Source organism: Myotis lucifugus, unplaced genomic scaffold (genome assembly GCF_000147115.1).
Source record: "Myotis lucifugus unplaced genomic scaffold, Myoluc2.0 scaffold_147, whole genome shotgun sequence".
NCBI classification, from domain to species: domain Eukaryota; kingdom Metazoa; phylum Chordata; class Mammalia; order Chiroptera; family Vespertilionidae; genus Myotis; species Myotis lucifugus.
The window spans coordinates 2,161,106-2,181,848 of record NW_005871195.1 but is presented as its reverse complement, the minus strand read 5'-3'; the positions used below and the strand labels follow the sequence as shown (position 1 = coordinate 2,181,848).

At 42.6% G+C, this 20,743-nt stretch overlaps 1 protein-coding gene and 1 long non-coding RNA gene across 6 annotated transcripts in view; one reads left to right on the top strand and one right to left on the bottom strand.

Moving 5' to 3' along the window:
• The window catches only part of KCNIP4 (potassium voltage-gated channel interacting protein 4), a 732,108-nt gene extending 713,782 nt beyond the window's left edge, over nucleotides 1-18,326 (top strand). For 2 of the 5 annotated variants that reach the window (XM_006095001.3, XM_006095000.3), the window contains exons 5-8: nucleotides 12,104-12,211; nucleotides 14,132-14,236; nucleotides 15,081-15,143; nucleotides 17,668-18,135. In XM_006095001.3, coding sequence (XP_006095063.1) covers nucleotides 12,104-12,211; nucleotides 14,132-14,236; nucleotides 15,081-15,143; nucleotides 17,668-17,715 — 324 coding nt within the window. In that variant the 3' untranslated portion in view covers nucleotides 17,716-18,135. Of the gene's footprint in view, nucleotides 1-12,103; nucleotides 12,212-14,131; nucleotides 14,237-15,080; nucleotides 15,144-17,667 lie in introns of all 5 variants that reach the window. The other 3 variants (XM_023759100.1, XM_006095002.3, XM_023759101.1) reach the window with 3 other exon arrangements.
• Nucleotides 18,327-19,111: 785 nt separating this feature from the next.
• LOC106698204 lies at nucleotides 19,112-20,741 on the bottom strand. Its single transcript, XR_001349482.2, has 2 exons — nucleotides 20,553-20,741; nucleotides 19,112-19,712 (listed from the first exon to the last, which is right to left on the bottom strand). It is a non-coding gene; the product is annotated as an uncharacterized LOC106698204 (long non-coding RNA).
• Nucleotides 20,742-20,743: the final 2 nt, after the last annotated feature.

The following is a 20,743-nucleotide window of genomic DNA, read 5'->3' as shown; positions in this document are numbered from 1 at the left end:
ACAAGAAAGAAATGAAATATAACAGAATGCTATATTCACCAGCCTGACAATTTTACAAGGAAATCCCTTTTCAAATTATGTACATTAAATTATTTGTATTTAATTTTGTTTATGAAATGTATTTAATTAATTTTTTATGAAATTAAAGAAATAGTTTATTTCTGGAAATTTTCATTTAATAATTTTGGACTGTGGTCAACCATGGCTAACTGAACCCAAGGGAAGCAAAAGTTGTGGATATGGGGTGACTGCTCTAGCAACTATTTATTCTGAGTCCGGACAGGAGCTGATACAAGCCCGAACTACAATTGGGGTCACTGGAGATGAAAAGGAGGAGACAAGATCAAGAGACATGAAACTTAGTAGAATTATCTTTCAATACAACCTGTCATGTTTGGGAGGCGAAGTTCATTCATTCACCGCCAGCTGCCTGGAAGCGGGAGCTTTGTGAGGTCAGGGTGAAAGGACAAAGGCACAGCCCTCTGAGATGTCACTCAGTCAGTGGCCACAGGGGCAGAGGCACCAGGACAACCAAGTGTCTGCTCACAGGTACGAGGGTCTCATGCAGATTGAATGCTGGTGAAATGAAGAATCTGGGCCAGGAACTTCATGTCCCCTTACATACCTTAACCAAGACATACCAGGGACATGAGAAGAGTAGGAGCGGGCGGTGGCTCAGTAGGAGGTGTGGACTCAGAAGACTGCAGGCATCAAGGCCAGGGCAGTGGGCTTTATCTCGAATGGGGCAGCAGCAGGTATGGGGGGAGGGGGGAGGGAACAGAGGAGACACGTGAGAGTGTCATAGGTACCAGGGCCCCACTGATGATAGCTTACAATCACCCCATGATAACGTGTGCATTCGCATGTACTGCACTTAACCTACAAGATGAGTTCCAGCACAGCCTTAGTGTCGCTCTACTAGGGAAGTCAACGTCTCCAGTTCACCTAATGAAGTCGTTCAGAGCTAGTTTGCAGAGAATGAGTAAGGCACAAACTACGAGCAGTTTCATTTACTTGAAATTACTTCTGTGTCAGAAATGAAACATCAATTACCTATAGCACATTGTATCTAATTTCGTATGTAAATTTAGTCTGGTGTTAATGATACGGGCCCATGCATAGCACTGCTGCTGTAATATTTATGCAAAAATGCCGGTAATTATGATGAATGTTGATTGTAACTTGGAAGATTAGTTGTAATGGCTATATACTATAAGCATGCTGGTAAATGTCTTTCTTTTGAAGGCAAACGAATGGCTGAATTAATAAATGCTATATTAAAATCAAATTTAGCGCTAGGCTCTTGTAGTTCTTTTTCTAAATTGATTAGCTACCTGGAAGGTCTCTAGAAAACGAGCGTGTTGGGCAATGAACATATTTTCAGTAGCAATAGCATCCTGAGAGGGGCAGCAGAAACTATTCTGACTCCCCAGTAAAGGGAAATGGGCTTTTCTGCTTCATTTCCTCAAAGTCTGAAGGCAGAGTGAATGAAACAGGAGGGGCCTGGATCCAGATATGACTGGATCGAAAACCCACTCTGCTCCCAAGTGGCCAGGAGACCCTGGGCTGAGTGTGTGAACCCTCTGGGCCTCAGTATTCAGGTCTGTGAACCATTAGCAGGCAAAGCTACTTCACAGGAGCATGTAAGAATGAACGAGTAAGAATGTCCATCAAGGGCTTGGCACCAAATACGTGCTCAATATTTTTAGACATTAAACACAGCACTTATTACATGGGGGATTTTTCTAACAAAGCCAGTGAATAATGATATGGGTGATCTTGTTAAACAATACTCTCGTATCAATAAATGTATTCGAGCAAAAGCCAGGGGATTGCTCTGTCTGTGGTGCTATGGAAGGTAGTTCTGCATCTGATTATATAACAAGCATTTATTGTGTGCCAGTCACTATACTACGTGTTTAAAAATAACAAACAATAATAATAGCTACACACAATAGTACTAACTGACCCTTCTTCAGCAGTCATTATGAGGCAGGCCTTGTGCTGAGGGAATTACATATACTAACTTAGTCATCTTCATAGGTACTATTATCATCTCCTTTTTAGCAAATGAATCACAGAGAGGGTGAGCAACCTGCTCAAGGTCACACAGCTAGTAAGTAGGAGAACCAAGATTCAAACTCAGGCAGTCTGGCCCCAGAATGCACCTCTCAGTAACTGTGCCTCCTGCCTGTGAGGTGGACATGGCCCTCCAGCCTGATCTGAGATCCCCAGGGCCAGCCGAGTGTTGACATTCAGTCTTGCAGGTTCAGAAAGGTGAAGTGCGCACATGCTCGCTGTGTTTAACGTCTCCAGCAGGGTCTGCAGCATGCTGCAGGTGTGTGAGCTTCGTGCAGCAAAAATGTGACAAATGATAAATGTGGCAGAGACTGCTGCTGATCACCAATGCCCATGTGCTCCACTTTGTGATCACATGACTAGGCATAATCCCAGCCTGCCCTGCAGTTAGCTAGGGCTATGATTAAGTTTTAACCCATGGGCTGGGGGTGGAAGTGACCACATCTCCTCCCTGTCTCTTTCCATCTGTGGAGAGTGTGAGGTCCCAGATTTCAGTTAGCCTCACAACCGAGTAGGAGGAGTCTGGATCTCTGACTGCATGGAATAGAGCCCTCTCCCCACTCGTGTTTCACTGTTTATGAGTGACAAATAAGCTCATATTGTGCGAAGCCAATAAGATTTACAAGTATTGATATAGCTGTTAATGTTCTCTGATTGGCAATAAATATAGGTTATAGATAGATAGATGATAGATAGATAGATAGATAGATAGATAGATAGATAGATAGATAAGATAGATAGATAAGATAGATAATAGATATACTTTAGCCTTTAGCCTGGCTGGTGTGGCTCAGTGGTTGAACGTCGACCTGTGAACCAGGAAGTCATGGTTTGATTGCCTGGTTAGGACACATGCCACGTTTGCAGGCTTGATATCCAGTAGGGGGCATGCAGGTGGCAGCCAGTCAATGATTCTCTCTCATCATTGATGTTTCTATCTCTCCTCCTTTCCTCTCTGAAATCAATAAGTACTTTTTAAAGAAATAGTTTCATGTTTGTTCACTTCAGGTTTTGACACCAAATAAGTTTAGTACCAAAACTTGCCACCTCCCTCTATCTTCACAATAAAATATGGGGGTTTTGTGGTTTTCTTAGTTTGTAAAAGAATTATAGAGGAAGGTGGTAAATTGCAGATAAAAAGTGAAGGAGCCGTATTACTAGCCACAATTTATTGATGAGGAATCCCAAATTTGGGAGGTTAGTGACTTGTCCAAAGCCATTCAGTTAATAAATGGCAGAACCAGGATTGAACCCAGCTCTGCCTGAGTCCCTAAAATCCTATGGTTTTAACCAGGGCTCAGCAAATTTCTGAAACAGGCCAAATAGTAAATATTTTTAACTTTGCAACACATATCTTCTCTATTTTATCTAATCAATTCTGCTGTTGTAGCACAAAAGCAACCACAGACAAATTCTAAGTAAATTGGCATAGCTGTGTCCCAATAAAACTTTATTTACAAAAACATATTTCACCCCTGGGCCATAGATTCACAGCCCCATTCTTTTTAAAATTTTTATTACTTTTAGTTATTTATTAAATTGATTGAGTTGACATTGCTCAACATGAACAAATAGGTTTAATGTGTGGGTTTCTATGTTACAAGATCTGTATATTGCACTGCGGGTCCCCCACCCAAAGTCAAATCTTCTGTACCCTTTTTTAGGACCCCCTTCCCCCCCTCACTCCTTCCCTCTGGCAACCACCACACTGCTCACAGCCCCATTCTTAACACAATAAACTCCCCACTAACAAGGGAGAGATTGAGCTCTAATGTTTGCCAAATGATGTCTAAGGTAAACTTCTATAATGTAATTACTGAGCATTATCACCAACCATTGCAGTTACTACTTAGGAATCCATGCCATCCACAAAAATCAGAGCATGTGCTTTGAGTCAGAGGTCTGGGTTCAGTTTCTGGTTCCCCTGCTCACTGGCCACACCCCTTGGCTCAGTCCCATATTTTCCCTGAGCCTCCATCTATAATGCCTGTTCCCTATGGTTGCCTGAGGCTGACATGAAATAATACATGGAAATTGCCTAACAAAGGGCCCCACACACATCGTGAACTGTAGTCATTATTACTGTTAAATTTCAAAGTTCCCAGGGCTCTTTAACCCAAGAGTTCCACTTCTTTCCTAAAGAAGTAAGTCAAAATAATGGGAAATAGAGAAAAATGTTTTTTACAGCATCATTTATAATGAATAAAAATTTAAATTCATTTTTATATCCAGCAGTAGGGAGTGTGGTTAAATAAATTACAATATATTTTATGACAAAGACGTTTTTCAAACTCCAGATTGCAACCATTAGTAGGTGGTAAAATAAATGTAGAGATGAATGACAAGAATATTTAAAAATTAATGGAAGAGAAATAGAAATAGAGTCATCACTATAGTTTCTGGTGTATAATTTTGTATGCATGTACCTCTGTGTGTGTAATTGTACAAGGCTGCCATTTAAATGTAATTCTTAGTGTGGTTTTGGGTTCAAAATGTTCAAATGTTCAAAAGCCACTGTGATAGTATTCTATACAATAAAGAGCTAATATGCAAATGGTCATCACACCCTCACGCCGTAACGCCATAATGGCTCAGACACTCAACACTGGGGAGAGAGGAATGAGGACCAGCCAGGCACAAATGAGATCACGAGAGAGGAATGGGGACCAGCCAGGCTGCAGCCCAGGAGAGGGACAAGCCACCGGCCCTGTGATCCCGGGCACCAGCGAGAGGGGCAAGCCACCGGCCCTGTGATCCCGGGCACCAGCGCCAGCTGCAGCCAGCCCGGGTGAAGTTGCCTGCCCATGGTCCCCTGCAGCTGCAGCCAGCCCAGGTGAAGCTGGCTTGGGTCCTGGGTGCCTGCGGCCGGCCACAGGAGGGAATCTTGGGTTCCAGGTGCGGGGTGAGGCAGAGGCAGTTAGGGGCGATCAAGCCAGCAGGGGAGCAGTTAGGGGCGATCAGGCAGGCAGGCAGAGGTGGTTAGGGGTGATCAGGCAGGCAGGCAGAGGGGTTAGGGGCAATCAGGCAGGCAGCAGGCAAGCGGTTAGGAGTCAGCAGTCCCGGATTGCGAGAGGCAGTCAGACATCCCCCGAGGGGTCCTGGATTGGAGAGGGTGCAGGCTGGTCTGAGGGACACCGCCTGCCCCCCATGCATGAATTTCATGCATCAGGCCTCTAATCCTATATAATAAAACCCTAACATGCAAATCGACCAAACAGTAGAACGACCAGTCGCTATGATGCACACTGACCACCAGGGGCAGATGCTCAATGCAGGAGCTGCCCCTAGTGGTCCATGCACTCCCACAGGAGGAGCACCACTCAGCCAGAAGCAGGGCTTACTGCTGGTGAGCTCAGTGGCAGTGGCAGGAACCTCTCCTACATCTGAGGCAGCACTAAAAGTCCCTTGGGGAGCAGGCCTAAGCCGTCAGGGGAGAAGGCCTAAGCCAGCAGTCAGACATCCCCCGAGGGGTCCCAGACTGCTAGAGGGCACAGGCTGGGCTGAGGGACCCCCCACCAAGTGCATGAATGTCATGCACCAGGCCTCTAGTTTTATTAGATTAAACCATATGAAATTATGATTCTTGACAAATAAGGTAAAAAAAGATCAGCAATTTCATAGGGTTCAATCTGACATGTAGTTATTTAAATTATGTCAAAAGAAATTTCCAGAGAAGTGGGGAAATGCTTATCTATTTAAGTGAAATAAACAGAATTATATATATGCTGTATGGCCATTACTATAACTATATGCTAAGATAGGTATCAAAAGGAATGGAAATGTTAAATGTGATAGCTAATAGAATTATTTGTTATTGAAATTTTCTTTAATACAGTTTTCTGTAAATTTTACATAAGCCAATCATTATATTTATGTGTATATACTAGAGGCCTGGTGCACGAAATTTGTGCATGGTGGAGGGTGGGGGGGATGTGTCCCTCAGCCCAGCCTGCACCCTCTCCAATCTGGGAGCCCTCTCACAATTCATGACTTCTGGTTCCCAACTGCTCACCTGCTTGCCTGCCTGATTGCCCCTAACCACTCTCCTGCCAGCCTGATTGATGCCTAACTGCTCCCTGCTGGCCTGATTGCCCATACTGCCCTCCCCTGCTGACCTGGTCACCCCTAATTGCCCTCCCCTGCTGAACTGGTCACCCCTAACTGTTCTCCCCTGCAGGCCCAGTTGCCCCAACTGCCCTCCCTTTCAGGCTAGTCCCTCCCAACTGCCCTCCCCTGCCAGCCATCTTGTGTCCACATGTGGGTGGCCATCTTGTGTCCACATGGGGGTGGCCAATTTTGACCACATGGGGGCGGGTATCTTGTTTGTTGGAGTGATGGTCAATTTGCATATTACCTCTTTATTATATAGGACTAGAGGCCCAGTGCACAAATTCATGCATGGGTGGGGTCCCTCAGCCTGGCCAGCGATCCAGGGGGAGGGACCACAGGAGGTTGGCCGGTGAAGGGTGGAGGGCTGAGGCCGAGGGAGGTTAGCTATGGGAGCACACTTACCACTAAGGGGGCAGCTACTGCATTAAGCATCTGCCCCCTGGTGGTCAGTGCATATTGACTGGTCGACCGATCATTCTGGTCATTCCATGTTCTAGTTATTCCTGTCGTTTGGTCACTTAGGCTTTTATATATATACTAGAGGCCTGGTGCACGAAGTTTGTGCATGGGTGGGGGGAGGGTCCCCTCAGCCTAGACTGCACCCTCTCCAATCCAGGACCCCTTGGGGATGTCCGACAGCCGGTTTAGGCCTGATCTGGCCTGGTCACCCCACACAGCCTGCTGCTCGGTTGTTTGGTCACCCCTCACTAACCCCCCTGCCGGCCGGGTCGCCCCACGCAGCCTATTCGGTCGTCTGTTCGGTTGCGATGGTTGCTTAGGCTCGATGTTTGCTTAGGCTTTTATATAGATAGATAGATTTATTATAATTTGTATTTATGATTTAGTTTTAAAACTCATTAATTTTTAATGGTCTCCAGTGAAATCAAACCAAAGAACTCTCTTTTAATTGAATTGAATTAGGGCTACAATTATTTATCAAGACATTAAATTACCCCAATAGACCGTATTGCACATCAATCAAGATAAGTACATTATCTCTTTTACATGATAACATCAAGCTACAAATCTTGGAAAATATACTTACTATTTTTTAGACACTCTGATGCCTTTTATTCATTCCAAACAAATGGAAATTTTAGGTAGTGCCCCAAATTGTATCTCTCAAAGACTTTAAAGAGTAGCTCAATTACTGTGGAAGTTCAACCCCAAACAAAGGGAGGTCACACCAGAGAAAATTAACAACCTTAAAGTAGTTTATGAAACTATGTAAACAAGCATAAAAAAGTAATATACTAAACACATGTCTAACTCTCCCTATTAAGTCTGCCTCTACCTAGCTAAGTTAACCTTTTGAACATTTGGCAGGTTATTTAACGTTGTTTTCCATCTGTAAACAGAACTATTTCTGGCAAATGCTTCCAAATGCAGGTGGGAGAAAAGAGGACTAACGTTCTTGGCATAGTAACCAGCACTAAGGCACCATGTAAAGGTTTATAGGTCAATAGAGCTTGTACCGAATAAGACTAGGTTATCATAAAGTAAGTCTCTAATCCCTTTTCTTTCTTTTGCTTGATCATAAGAGAAGAGAAACCAGAATTCAGTACCCATCTCCTTATCATTTTTATAAATTAGGGAATAGGTGCAACATTTTTTTTTCACAGATAAAAGTAGGATAATTGTGTAAAGTACTCTTGAGAGTTATGTATGTGTGTGTGTGAGTGTGTGTGTGTGTGTGTGTGTGTGTGTGTGTGTGTTTAATCTTGCAATTCCTGCTTGACAGATTTCAATCATTCAGAAAAGCATGGAATAAAAACGATGTAGGACACACTGACTTTCTCATTTTCTTTATCACAAATCAGGGATCATTCCTTTTTGAAATAACCATTATTGATATTATCCTGAAAGATGGCACGTTATAAGAGAGAGGGTTACTCAAGGTCCATAGCTATCTTTTAATGGTAGTAGTTTCCGATTACATAGTATTTAAGAAGATGTGATTTAGATGGTCACAAATAATAGAAAACTACACACTAACAAAAACAGTGTGATGGCTCTATTGGCTCCCAGGGACAAAAAGTCCAAAGGTAGTGCTGGCTACAGCATAAAGGTCACAAGAAGATGTAGGCAGCTCCTGGGCTCCCAGCTTGATTGTTTCTGTGGGGCAGAGAAGGGACAGCATCTTCGTCCCACCATTCCTAGCGGGAGCCCTGAGAACTCAGATGTGGACTGGGGTCAGCCACATGCCAAGTGCAGATCCAAGTGCCCTGACCAAATGGATAAACCACTTCCTAACTTTACCCATCACTAGAGCCAAAATTAAAGTGCTTCTGCAGAACTGGTTGAGGAAATGAAGGACCTACTAAGCAGGCAAACAAGAAAAACCCACAGGTAACTTTAAAAGTGCTGTCTTTGCCCAGCCAATGTTGCTCAGTGATTGAGCCTCGACCCATGAACCAGGAGAGCACAGTTTGATTCCCAGCAGGACACATGCACGGTTGGGGTTACAGGCTTAATGCCCTGTGGGGTGTGTAGGAGGCAGCCAATCAATTATTCTCTCTCATAATTGATGTTCCTATCTCTCTCCCTCTCCCTTCCTCTGTGAAATCAAATATATATATATACACACTAGGGGTCCAGTGCACGAATTTGTGCACCTTGAAAAGAACTGTGGGCCGCAAGGCTGCGATGGACACAGGGGCGGGTCTCGGCCCATCCTCCGCACCCACTCCTGGCTCCTCCTGATGCAGCCCTGGTCACTTGTCTGCCAGCATCCCATCTGCCGCCACCACTCCCACGCACTGACAGCACCGGCCCTGCTCACTCCCGCTGCCAGCGTGGATCGATTGGGGCCGGAGTCAGCAGTGGGTACGAATGGCGGCTGCTGCCCCGATTGCCCCTCAGGAGCAGGGGGTGTTGGAGAAGCCCTTAGGGGCGATCGCGGCTGGCAGCTGCCACTTGCACCTGCTGATAGTGCTGAGCAATCGGGACTGGCGGCGGGTGCCAGCAGCCGGTGAGCCGGTGCAAGCGTTGTGCTGGACTGTGGCATGTAGGAGCAAAGAATTTTCAGTAACCACCAGAGGCTCGCCCTGATGACAGTGACTGGCACTTCGCCTAGGTCTGGCGCCCCTGCTCACCTGTTCCACCATCTCAATGTGGCTGATGCCCTGCATGTTCTGTGCTCTGCCGCCTGCTGCTGATGCTTGCCATGTTCCACATGCGCCCCCTGGTGGTCAGTGCACGTCATAGCGATTGATTGTTGGGTTGGTCCACTGTTTGGTCTATTTGCATATTAGCCTTTTATTATATAGGAGATATGTTTAAAGTGCTGTCTTTAAATCATTCCTCACCACTGGGGTCTGCTGCGGTTGGTGACAGGGTCAGTACTGATGCTGATTCTTATAGGCCAGTGGTTCTCAAAGTGTGATCCCAGGACCAGCAATGTGTTAGAAATGTAAATTCTTTATAGCTTTTGCCAAACTTCCAGTTATAAATTAAATAAGCATGGGGATGTAATGTATAGCATGACAACTATGGTTATTGTATATTTGAAAAAATTCCATTCATAAGAAAAATAAAAATATAAAACCCTGTTAGGTAAAATTTTAAAAAAAGTAAATTCTTGGACTCGACCCCAGTCCTAATGAATCAGAAACTCTGGATTATTAAAGAAACGTCCTCTTAGGCCGGTTCAGCTGCTGCCTTGTAAGAAGTGGGGAGGAGCGGTGAGGGGCACAGCTGGGAACCGAATGCTTGGCAGGCCCTGGCCTAGTCAGAGGGAGGCAACCTTGCATGCTAACATCCTAAGGGCCCGTCCCCGTCCAAGTGACTTCTCTTCTGTGTGCTCCCCTCACCTTTCTGGGGTGTTGTTCTTGTCCCAGGCCTTTCCCTACTCCTTTGCAGCGACTTCCCAGGGGCTGCGATGAGCGACAGTACTCAGGACTTAAGCAGGTAGAAACGTCTGGAAGACATTTCAGGATGGCACAAAGGCCCGAGTTGTTGAGGATTGTGTAGCCTCGGGTATGTGTTTGGACCTGTTGTTTGGAGTTGCCAAAGGAGCCCTGTGTGTGGTTCTCTTCCTGTGGTCGCAGGCCCGCAGGCTCTGTCTGCGCAGCTAGGGCCCCCCAACCGCACCCCCCTGAGCCCATGTTCCAGAACCTGGGAGCCCGTGGGGCAGGGCCGGCCTCTCCTCGGACCAATAGGGTTTCTCCGCCAGACTGAGGTCAGGGGGTGGAGCCAGGGAAGCTGAGGATGCTCGGCCAGGGCTCAGAGGACAGGTGGGTGGCTAAGACCTGGACACCGTCTAGACTTACCCAGGATTCTAGGGTTTCCTCGTGGTGGTGAATTCTGGATGAATCTGACGCTTGGTTGCTGGCAGCTCCTGGGCAGGAGAAATGCTTCCATCAGATTTGGGTTTGGAAGGCTGAATTTTCATCTGTTAAAGAGGAGGCATTTCTTCCCATTGAAACTCACAGCTGTTATCTTTTTTAAAATATATTTTCTTATTGATTTCAGAGAGGAAGGGAGAAGGAGAGGGAGAGAGAGATAGAAACATCAAGGATGAGAATCATTGATCAGCTGCCTCTTGCATGCCCCCTACTGGGTATCGAGCCCTCAACCTGGGCATGTGCCCTGATGGGAAATCTGTGACCTCTTGGTTAATGGGTAGAGGTGCCAGCCGGGTCTCACAGCTGTTAACTTTGCGGTGCTTCTATTTTGTGCACTTCTAATCTATGACTTAAGTGATCTTTCCGTGTAATTGGCCCGAGGTGAAAACTCCAGCTAATGACGGCAAATAAGAGGCTCCTGACCCAGTCCTGAGAGCCACTGAGTGCGGTAGTTTGTTGCAGCAGCAATAGGAAACCAATAGGCTCAATGACAAAAATGACATGAACAAGGGAAAGGGACTCTACAGCTCTGAGGTAAGTGCTTGAGCTCATCTCAAGCACTTTGTCAAATTGATGCCATTGTAATTAACTAGTTATTAATATAGCAAAGAGCAAAGGGAAGGCCAAATATTATAGGCATGTCATTTTGGCAACTTTGCCAGGAAGTTGAAGCTTTATACTCCCCAGGGGTTTGACAAAGGAAAGATAGACAAATGCATGCCCAGTAAAGTTGGGGGAACTAGCAAAGGTACTTGTCTGTCAGTCACAGCTGCGGGCAGAGGTCATTGGCCAGAATGGGTATGGCCTCACCTCCAGCACTTAGTGAGGAAAGAGTTACCCCAACTTTCCCGATAACAAAACTGACAAAGTTGATCTGAAATTGTACCTCAACCCCTAGATATACCCTCAACTTTAAGAGGTAGATGCTATAATCTCCATTCCACAGATATAAAAATTGAGACAACAGGATGTTGTTTGAGAACACAGAGCCAACCAGTGACATAGCTTCCATTTGAATTCAGGCAGTCTGGCTTCCAGCTCCATGCTCATAACCACTGCCCACATGCACATTACAACTTGATTTCTATATACAGGTCACAATTGGCCTGCATTCTAAAGACAGTCCTCATATCTTGTTAACAGATCTTTTTCATGGGAAGGGTGTTATGCATGTGTTTGTATTTTGAAACATACAGTGTTATTAGTTGTTGTTTTTTGTTGTTGTTGTTGTTTGTTTGTTTTTCAGTGAAAGAATTGCATGCCCTTGCAGGGAAAAGCCAATAACACTTCTAGCATGCATCTTGCTGTTTGTGGGTGTCTGTTCTGATACAATTTCCAATTCCAAGATTGATTTAAGTCACAGTTTTCAATTAGATGATGGGAATGTTATCTCTACGGAGTGGATTATGTTCACAAAGAGGAAATAACCAAGAACACAGAGATAATGTTGCTAAATAAATGGTTCAAAGTCCAGTGGGTTGTAACCCTTGCTTCCATCATATAAGGGAGAATTGTATTTGGCTTTTTTAGAAATGTCATATCAAATTGTATTTTTTATTTCTTTTTAGGATTTCATCAGGGGTCTTTCCATTTTGCTCCGGGGGACAGTACAAGAAAAACTCAACTGGGCATTTAATTTGTATGACATAAACAAAGATGGCTACATCACTAAAGAAGTAAGAAATACCTCACCAACAACTATCCTTTGGGATATTTTCATTTTTAACTTCAAAATGTTAATTACACATTTGCAATTTTTAATTTGAAAATAGCCCTTTCAGAAAATCTAAAATAGTTCATGTAGTGGTAGAGAAATATTCTAATAGAAAATCTGGAATGGATAGGAATAGTTTATGGTGAATCTGCAAAGTAGATTTAAAACATGTAAGAATTATACGCTTGTTTCCCAATGGCATCTTAATAAACATTATGAATGAAATATAGACTGGTTGGAACCAGATAGGAAGACAATGTTTCCAAATCATGTTAGAAAATTTGGCCTGGGACCTCTCTCCTGCCCGTCTTCCCCCCGCCCCCCAACTCCCATATAATGTGGTCCACATGGGAACAGGTGCAATTTAAAGTCACATAGGTTGTGTGTGTGATGACCTGGATGACCTTTATGGTGTGGGAAATGACCTCATGGAATGGTGGGACCTCCCAAATCCTTCAGGCTCACAGACCAAATAAGATATTCAAATCAAATGGTTTGAATTTAAAAATAATTTAAAGCACACTGAGAAGCAAGGGGAAAGGGTATGGTAAGTTAACTAATTTAGGATAAGGTGCAAGTAAGGTGGAAGGATCGCATTACCTAAATCCTGGGACGGCTCAATATTCTATGTGCTGTCTTTTTCTCTGGCTCACTGGCTTTTCCCAGAGGTGATATTTGAGCAAGAGGCCCCTCAAATGAAAGGTATCCTGGGTCAGTGACATGAACTTGCTCTACCAGAGATAAAGGGACAAGTGCATCTTACTTCACTTATTGCAACAAAATTAGCCTGGTCAATGGCCATAGTTTTTATTTGTGTTTCCTGAGCAGAGGACTCGTGGAACCAGGATGTTTCTCATCGATGGGTGGCTGCATTAAGAACTCATGAATATTAATTTTCTGTGTATACAGAGCATATCCTGGATAGTTAGTGCCTCTTGTATATTTGGTATCCAATAAGCATTTAGTACTCAGATGCCTCAGGAATATTAGGTATCTCTTGGTCCTCCAACCCCTTTCTATCCCTTTCTTTGTTTAACACAAACATGATGTTCTTGCTCCTTATACGTGACACATCTCATGAATTCTGCCTGTGGCAAGCAAACTTCTTACTACTTCTCTAAACTCAGAACACCTTTAAAAGTTTCACCCACGATTTATAAACTACAGACTACTTATCATTTATTATAGAATTGAATACTCTCAAAAGTAAATGTTATATCAACCTAATCCAGATCCTTTTATGTGGAGAATTCAGTATGAAGGAAACAAACATTAAACAATAAACCTGAATGTCTAGATAATTAGATATTATTTTCACTAAGATTGAAAATAAGTTGAAAACTAGCTTTTAATAAAATAATAATGAAATTTTAAGGTGCGTCCAAGAGTCATAATATTTTGATTATTTACATGTGTGATTTCCTCAGTTAAAGCGATAATAGAAGGGAAAAAAACACACAAAACAATGAAAATCCTAATGAGCTTTGATTTTTTTTAGTATAATTCTCGTGATGCAGAGTTATATTTTATTCTCAATAAACACATTGATAATAAACATGTAAGATCTATAATAACTCAATAAAATGAAGGTAGTGTATGTGAAGTTTACAGAGACCCAAACGCTAAGCCAGGGTTTTGCTGATCATGTTCAATATGTCAGAATTTACTTCATTTTGAAATGGTCAGAAATAATTCTTACATTCTTATTCTGCTGCTTTTAAAGCACAAAGCTGTTGCCTTTTCCTCACAACTGAAAGGCATTTAATGAAGAATCACAGAGAAATCAGAAATTTGAAATTGAGTAGAAATTCCCCGTTAGACTTTCTGGGTAGTTTCCTTGCACTTTGCTTGCAGCCTCACAAGTGTGCCCTTGGCTTTTCAGGAGATGCTTGATATCATGAAAGCAATATACGACATGATGGGTAAATGCACATATCCGGTCCTCAAAGAAGACGCTCCCAGACAACACGTGGAGACATTTTTCCAGGTAGGAATGCATATGGAAGCCAGAGAGAAACAGAAATTAAGAGAACATTTTCTGTTTTCAAAGTGTCATGATGATTCAAAAGAATGTAAAGTAAAAGAGCGTTTCCTGAAAGGGATAAAATGATAGAATATTTACCATCCTAACAATTGAATAATTTTGGTTTTGAATAATTATAATACTGATAACTACTGAACATTCACAATACCCTAGATAGAATACTAAGCAATTGCCATGTTTCACGTGTTGTTGTTTTTTAATTCAGTTCTCATGAGAACCCTATGAGGTTATAAATCCTTATTAGCCCCATTTTACAGGTGAGAAGACTAAGACTTTGAACATTTCAGCAAATCACCTGAGCTCTGGCATGGCTGGAAGGCAGGGTTTTACCTAGGTCAGGGACTAGATCTTCCCCACATTCTGTTGACAAAGAAGAGCCTAGACTCGAAGAAGTCAGCCAGATGATTCCTATGGCTAGGAAATTACTAGTTTGTTCTGAGGCAGTTCCTCCCAATAAACAAACAGTGGGTTTTGGTTTTTTTTAAATATATTTTTATTGATTTCAGAGAGGGAGGAGAGAAACATGAATGATGAGAGAGAATCATTAACCGGCTGCCTCCTCCATGCCTCCTACTGGGGATCAAGCCCACAACCCAGGCATGTGCCCTTGACCAGAACTGAACCTGGGACCCTTCAGTTCATAGACCAACTCCCTATCCACTGAGCCAAACCAGCTAGGGCTTGTTTTTGTTGTTGTTGTTTCTCATCTTCAGCTCATTTGGTTAAGGTGTGAGGGTATCATGGGGAAAGTCTGAATAAAGGTTTTTGTTCTTTTCTTCCTGAACAGAAAATGGACAAAAATAAAGATGGAGTTGTTACTATAGATGAGTTCATCGAAAGTTGCCAAAAAGTAAGTAACAGTAGTAAAGGAACCATCCATTTTTGCTTTTGTAACAGCTAGACTGAGTATTGCCAACTAGCCACCATGAAGTGAGCAAAATATAAAGATTGTAGGCCTCAGTTTACGACTTTTACAGCTGAGGTCAGCCCAAGCCCTGAAACAATCACCAGTTTCTACGTTGAATTGATCGGCATTTGTAGATTGCCCACGGCTGTGTAGGTAAGCCCTGGAGATGCGAAAGTCGCACAGAGACTGAGTTTTGTTCCCTAAATATTTTAGAGAGTGTTCATCATTGACAATAAAGCATATGGCAGATTTACATTGGTCTTTGCTTAGAGTCTAGCCCAGGGGTGGGCAAACTTTTTGACTCAGGGCCACAATGGGTTCTTAATCTGGACCGGAGGGCCGGAACAAAAGCATGGATGGAGTGTTTGTGTGAACTAATATAAATTCAAAGTAAACATCATTACATAAAAGGGTACGGTCTTTTTTTTTTTTTAGTTTTATTCATTTCAAACGGGCCGAATCCGGCCCGCGGGCGGTAGTTTGCCCACGGCTGGTCTAGCCTATAGCATGTATATTGTCAATCATATTTCCACAGCTTTAGAATTCCAGGACAGCTAAGTATTCAACACAGGCCAGGCTTACAGCCAATTTCTAAGAGAAACATCATTGTGTTAATATATGTGGACAAGAATGGCTTTGGGCTGAGCAGTAATGGTCTTCAGTCACAAAAAATAAAGAGCTGTAAATTCAGAGGGAAAACCAGGCTGGCTGGCTGCCATCCGGCGGGAGGCCAGTTTCAGCTTACCTAGGAGTCTGACTCAGTGTGTGGCTAGCTAGAACCACAATTCACAATTTTAAAAATAAATATAGACAAAGACGTTTGTCGTACTTTAGCTTTTCTATTTATGAATTGATATACTTCCCCTTCCCTGGCGCCTGCTTGTTTCTAAACTCATATTTAAGCTGGTGGACTTGGGGAGAACCGACCTGCTTAGTGCTGCTGTCGTGGCCTGGCTTCTAGGAGTGCAAGTCAGCATTAGTTCAGCGACCATTTGCCCTACAAGAAAAAGCTCACTGACCACCATTCACATACAGTCTCCAGGTGCCCCTGAGATGCCCAAAGTCTGACCCTTATGTTTCTAAGGAATATGCTAAACTTGTGGTCGGCAAACTGCGGCTCGGCAAACCGCGGCTTGCGAGCCACATGCGGCTCTTTGGCCCTTTGAGTGTGGCTCTTCCACAAAATACCGTCTCTTCTACAAAATACCGACTTCTGCTCATGGGCCACGAAGTTTCAATCGCACTGTACGTGCACACCCGCACGTGGTATTTTGTGGAAGAGCCACACTCAAAGGGCCAAAGAGCCGCATGTGGCTCACGAGCCGCGGTTTGCCGACCACGGTGCTAAAACAACACAGCCAACGGGTAATGGTTTTTCCCAAACTATTCTTTCTCTGGTGTTGAGAGACCATTTTTTTTTTTTAAAGAATAGTTGATTGATTTTTAGAGAAGGGAGAGAGAGGGATAGAGAGAAACATCAACAGACTGCCTTCCACATGGCCCCTAACAACTAGGTATGTGCCCTTGACCGGGCATCAAGCCAGCAACCTCTTTGTGCACAGGATGACGCTCAATCAACTGAGCCAGCCAGGGCAAGGCCATTCGTTTTTAAAGGCTCCTAAAGGCCACACAGAATTAGCTCTAACACATCCAGAAACAAGTGCCAACACATCCCCAAACCCCAACTTTCAGTCCTCACGAAGTTGGCTCTTAACTCATACAAATCCTGTTTCCTTCTACGTGTTCAAGTCTGTGATCCACCTGGAATGTCAAAATTTGCATTTCTTTACTTTGTTTTACCCTCTGACTCTTCATTCTGGCATCCGCTTTGAGAAATATCCTCTATTAACACCAAGTGTGATTTAATCCTAACCCGAGGATATTTTTTCCATTGATTTTTTTAGAGAGAGTGGAAGGGAGAGGGAGAAACAGAAACACCGTGAGAGACACACATTGGTTGGTTGCCTCCCACATGCTCCTGACCAGGACCAGGAGCCTGCAACCCAGGTACATGCCCGGGACCCTTCAGTCTGCAGGCTGACGCTCTACCCACTGAGCCAAACCTGCAAGGGCAACACCAAGTGTGATTTAAATGAACTATTTAAGGTCTGGTAGACTCAACAAAACCTAAAATGGGCTCTCCAGTTTTCTATATGGAGCACATAGTTGAAAAACGGCAGTACTTAGAGGGAAAATGGTGTGCAGCAGGTCCTCGAATAACATCATTTCAGACAGTGTTGTTCATGTTCATTCAACATCGTTCTGTTCAATGTCATTCATTCAACGTTTTGTTATAATGTTGATATGCCATAAGGATTTAACTCTTGTTTATATTAATTAGCTTATGGGAGAATTGGTTTCCTGTACATCATTTCGCTTCGTCACAGGAACTATCAGTGATGTTGAGAGTTTGCTGTACTTGCCTTGCAAATATGCTCAATTTAATCCCGCTGTTTCTCCCTTACAGGATGAAAACATAATGCGCTCCATGCAGCTCTTTGAAAATGTGATTTAACTTGTCAAATACATCCTCAGACAAATGTGAATGATCCTACCACACAAGTGGGAGCTGCCACTTTTAGCATAGACTGCTCAGCTTGACACTGAGGCATATTATGCAAACCAGCTTTGTTTTCATATGAAACAGTCCCCAAAAGATTTGAGTTCTCCACTTTTAAATTTGCATCCTTTTCATAATGCAAATTTCATGGGATGGTCTAAGTCATTTCACACCCTGTGGATATTCAAAAGTAATAGAATCTGGCATATAGTTTTATCGATACTTTAGCCATGGGATTATTGAGGCTTTCACAATATCAGTGACTTTAAACTGTTTTCTGCTACTCATTTGTATGTACTCAACCCCAGGATTTTAAATGGTTTTCTAAAATGTTGGCATCTGCATTTAATTTCCAGAAATTAATTTTCGTATTTGTGTGCTATAATTCCACTATATACTTAAGTGAACAAAACTACCAAGATTTAAGAAAGCAACAGTCACAGTTCCTATGGATTTGCTGCCTTCTGTTAAAGACATTCATTTATCTGGCGGTTTTCTAAATAATATGAAACAAATTAGTTGATCACCAGATGTCCACATATGCCGAATAGCTTATTTAATAAGCATTTTTTAATTTTTCATAAATACTTATCAAGCCAAGGCCTACATGATGTTTATAATTTGGGATTTGCTTAATTCAACAAGTTGCTGTTTATTCTACTGTCACTAAGTGGAAGCCCAAGAAGGTGGAAGACAGTGAGGGTGTTTATAGGTATATGTGAAGGGTCAGACATCTGTCCTCCAGTCCCCGGTAATGCTAACGAGTAATTTTAATCGCACTGAAAACCTATTGCATCTTCTCCCTGGACTCCCTCATGGCACCTTTATGTTACATGCCATCAGGGCAAAGAAACCTGACCACTCCAATGCGTGCTAGGAAGGAACAGCAAGCAGAAGTCACTTTGAAAGCACCAGTGATTCCATTATAGCCAGAACTCCAATTCCAAAATTTAGTTGAAAATGCATATCAAGTGCTAAGCAACTCATTTGGAAGGTGTTATGATTTAGCTTATCATACAACTCCAATAATTCAGATTCTTTTTCACACTCTCAAGCCAAAACTGTAAAAGTTGCCATAACATTACTAAAGATACACACACCTTCCCTGTTTTGCAGAAATATCACAAAGACCAAGAGGTTACTGTAGGAGGAAACTTGCAACTGTCTTTGCAACAATAAATCAGGTATCTATTCTGGTGTAGAGATAGGATGTGGAAAGCTGCCCTGCTATCACCAGTGTAGAATTAAGAGTAGTACAATACATGTACACTGAAACTCGCCATCGCGTATTTGTGTAAACTCAATGTGCACATTTTGTATTTCAAAAAGAGAAAATAAAGCAAATAAAATGTTTATAACTCTACTGTATCTTATAGGTCTTTATTCCAACAAATTTTAAAATGACTAGATTAACAGTATTTTTGCTTATGGCATTTTCTAGATTGTCGGTATCTTTAGCTTGGGTGGCAATGAGTGCAATGTGGGAGAGTAAGAGAGAGGCCAGGGCAGGCAGACGTTGTAGCTGATATTACCTGAGGATGTGACAAGTGCGACCTGAGGAAAGAGTGTACCAGGCAGGGACCCAGGAAGCACACAAGATCCGAAGGACGACGAGCACTTCTGCAACTATGATGCTTCAGAAATTACCTGCATTCTTTTCAATTATAGCTGGAGACTAGTTAAAGCGAGACTGCAAAGAGGTCACTCCAGGTATTGGTTTCCTCTGATGCTTCTGGAATATGATATCGCTGCCCCTATATAAGAGTGACCCCTCATGTCCCCTCTTCGGAAATATCAGTCAGCTTAGATTTGGTGCGACGACTCGTTTCTATGGGCTCCCTTCTTGCCCTTGAGGGGGAAAGTCTTAATCTCGTTTTCTATTTCTCTTCTACTCCTTCCTCTCATAGATGATCCAGAGTCAGCTTCTACTACATCAACACCCAGGACGACACCTGTAAATTTCAAAAGCCTTTTAAATTTAATTAATTCAACATAAGCAAGCACAACAAAATCTCTGACTACATAGACTGATCATTTTACTTTCTGACTCTTCATGTACTGAATTCAGACTATGAAATACAAAAATAACATTTGCTTACATACAATTGACACCTAAAGTTTAGGTAGTTTTAATGAGTTGTAATAAATAACACACTTATAAGAGAATTTGCACATTAAAAAAAAATCTTTAAACTAGAATACTCTGGATATTTCGGAAGCATTCTACATTATAAAAGACATATTTACAAACAATAATTAATAGTGAATTCACAAAGGTCCACTATTTTAAATTTCTATAGCCTTAATATTAAATCCAGAAATGGCAAAATGTCTAGAAGTAAATATACAGCTACAAACTGATTGCAAAAGGGCTGTTATAAACAAAAGGCACTAGAAAATAAATACAAACGCTTATACCATAAACCAGTGATGGCGAACCTATGACATGCGTGTCAGAGGTGACACGCGAACTCATTTTTTGGTTGATTTTTCTTTGTTAAATGGCATTTAAATATATAAAATAAATATCAAAAATATAAGTCTTTGTTTTACTATGGTTGCAAATATCAAAAAATTTCTATATGTGACACGGCACCAGAGTTAAGTTAGGGTTTTTCAAAATGCTGACACGCCGAGCTCAAAAGGTTCGCCATCACTGCCATAAACCCAATAATGGCTGTTGACACAAACCATAGAAATATGAAAAATAAACCCCACAAAACTGTCCTATTATAGAACCTTTTAAATTCCTTTCCATTATTAACCATTCTTTTTGTTGTGGAATAACTTACTATGATTCAGTGGAATTGTGCATATTCATCGGAAACTAGTAAAGAATGAATGGTGGCTGTGATTTACAAAAGAATAGCCTGCAGTGAACTGAGAAGGTCCCACAGGTATCCACGGCCAGCGTGTAACACCTGTCACCAGGCAGTAAGATTTCTGTCAGCTCCCTTCTTCAACAACATATAGAGCAATATGT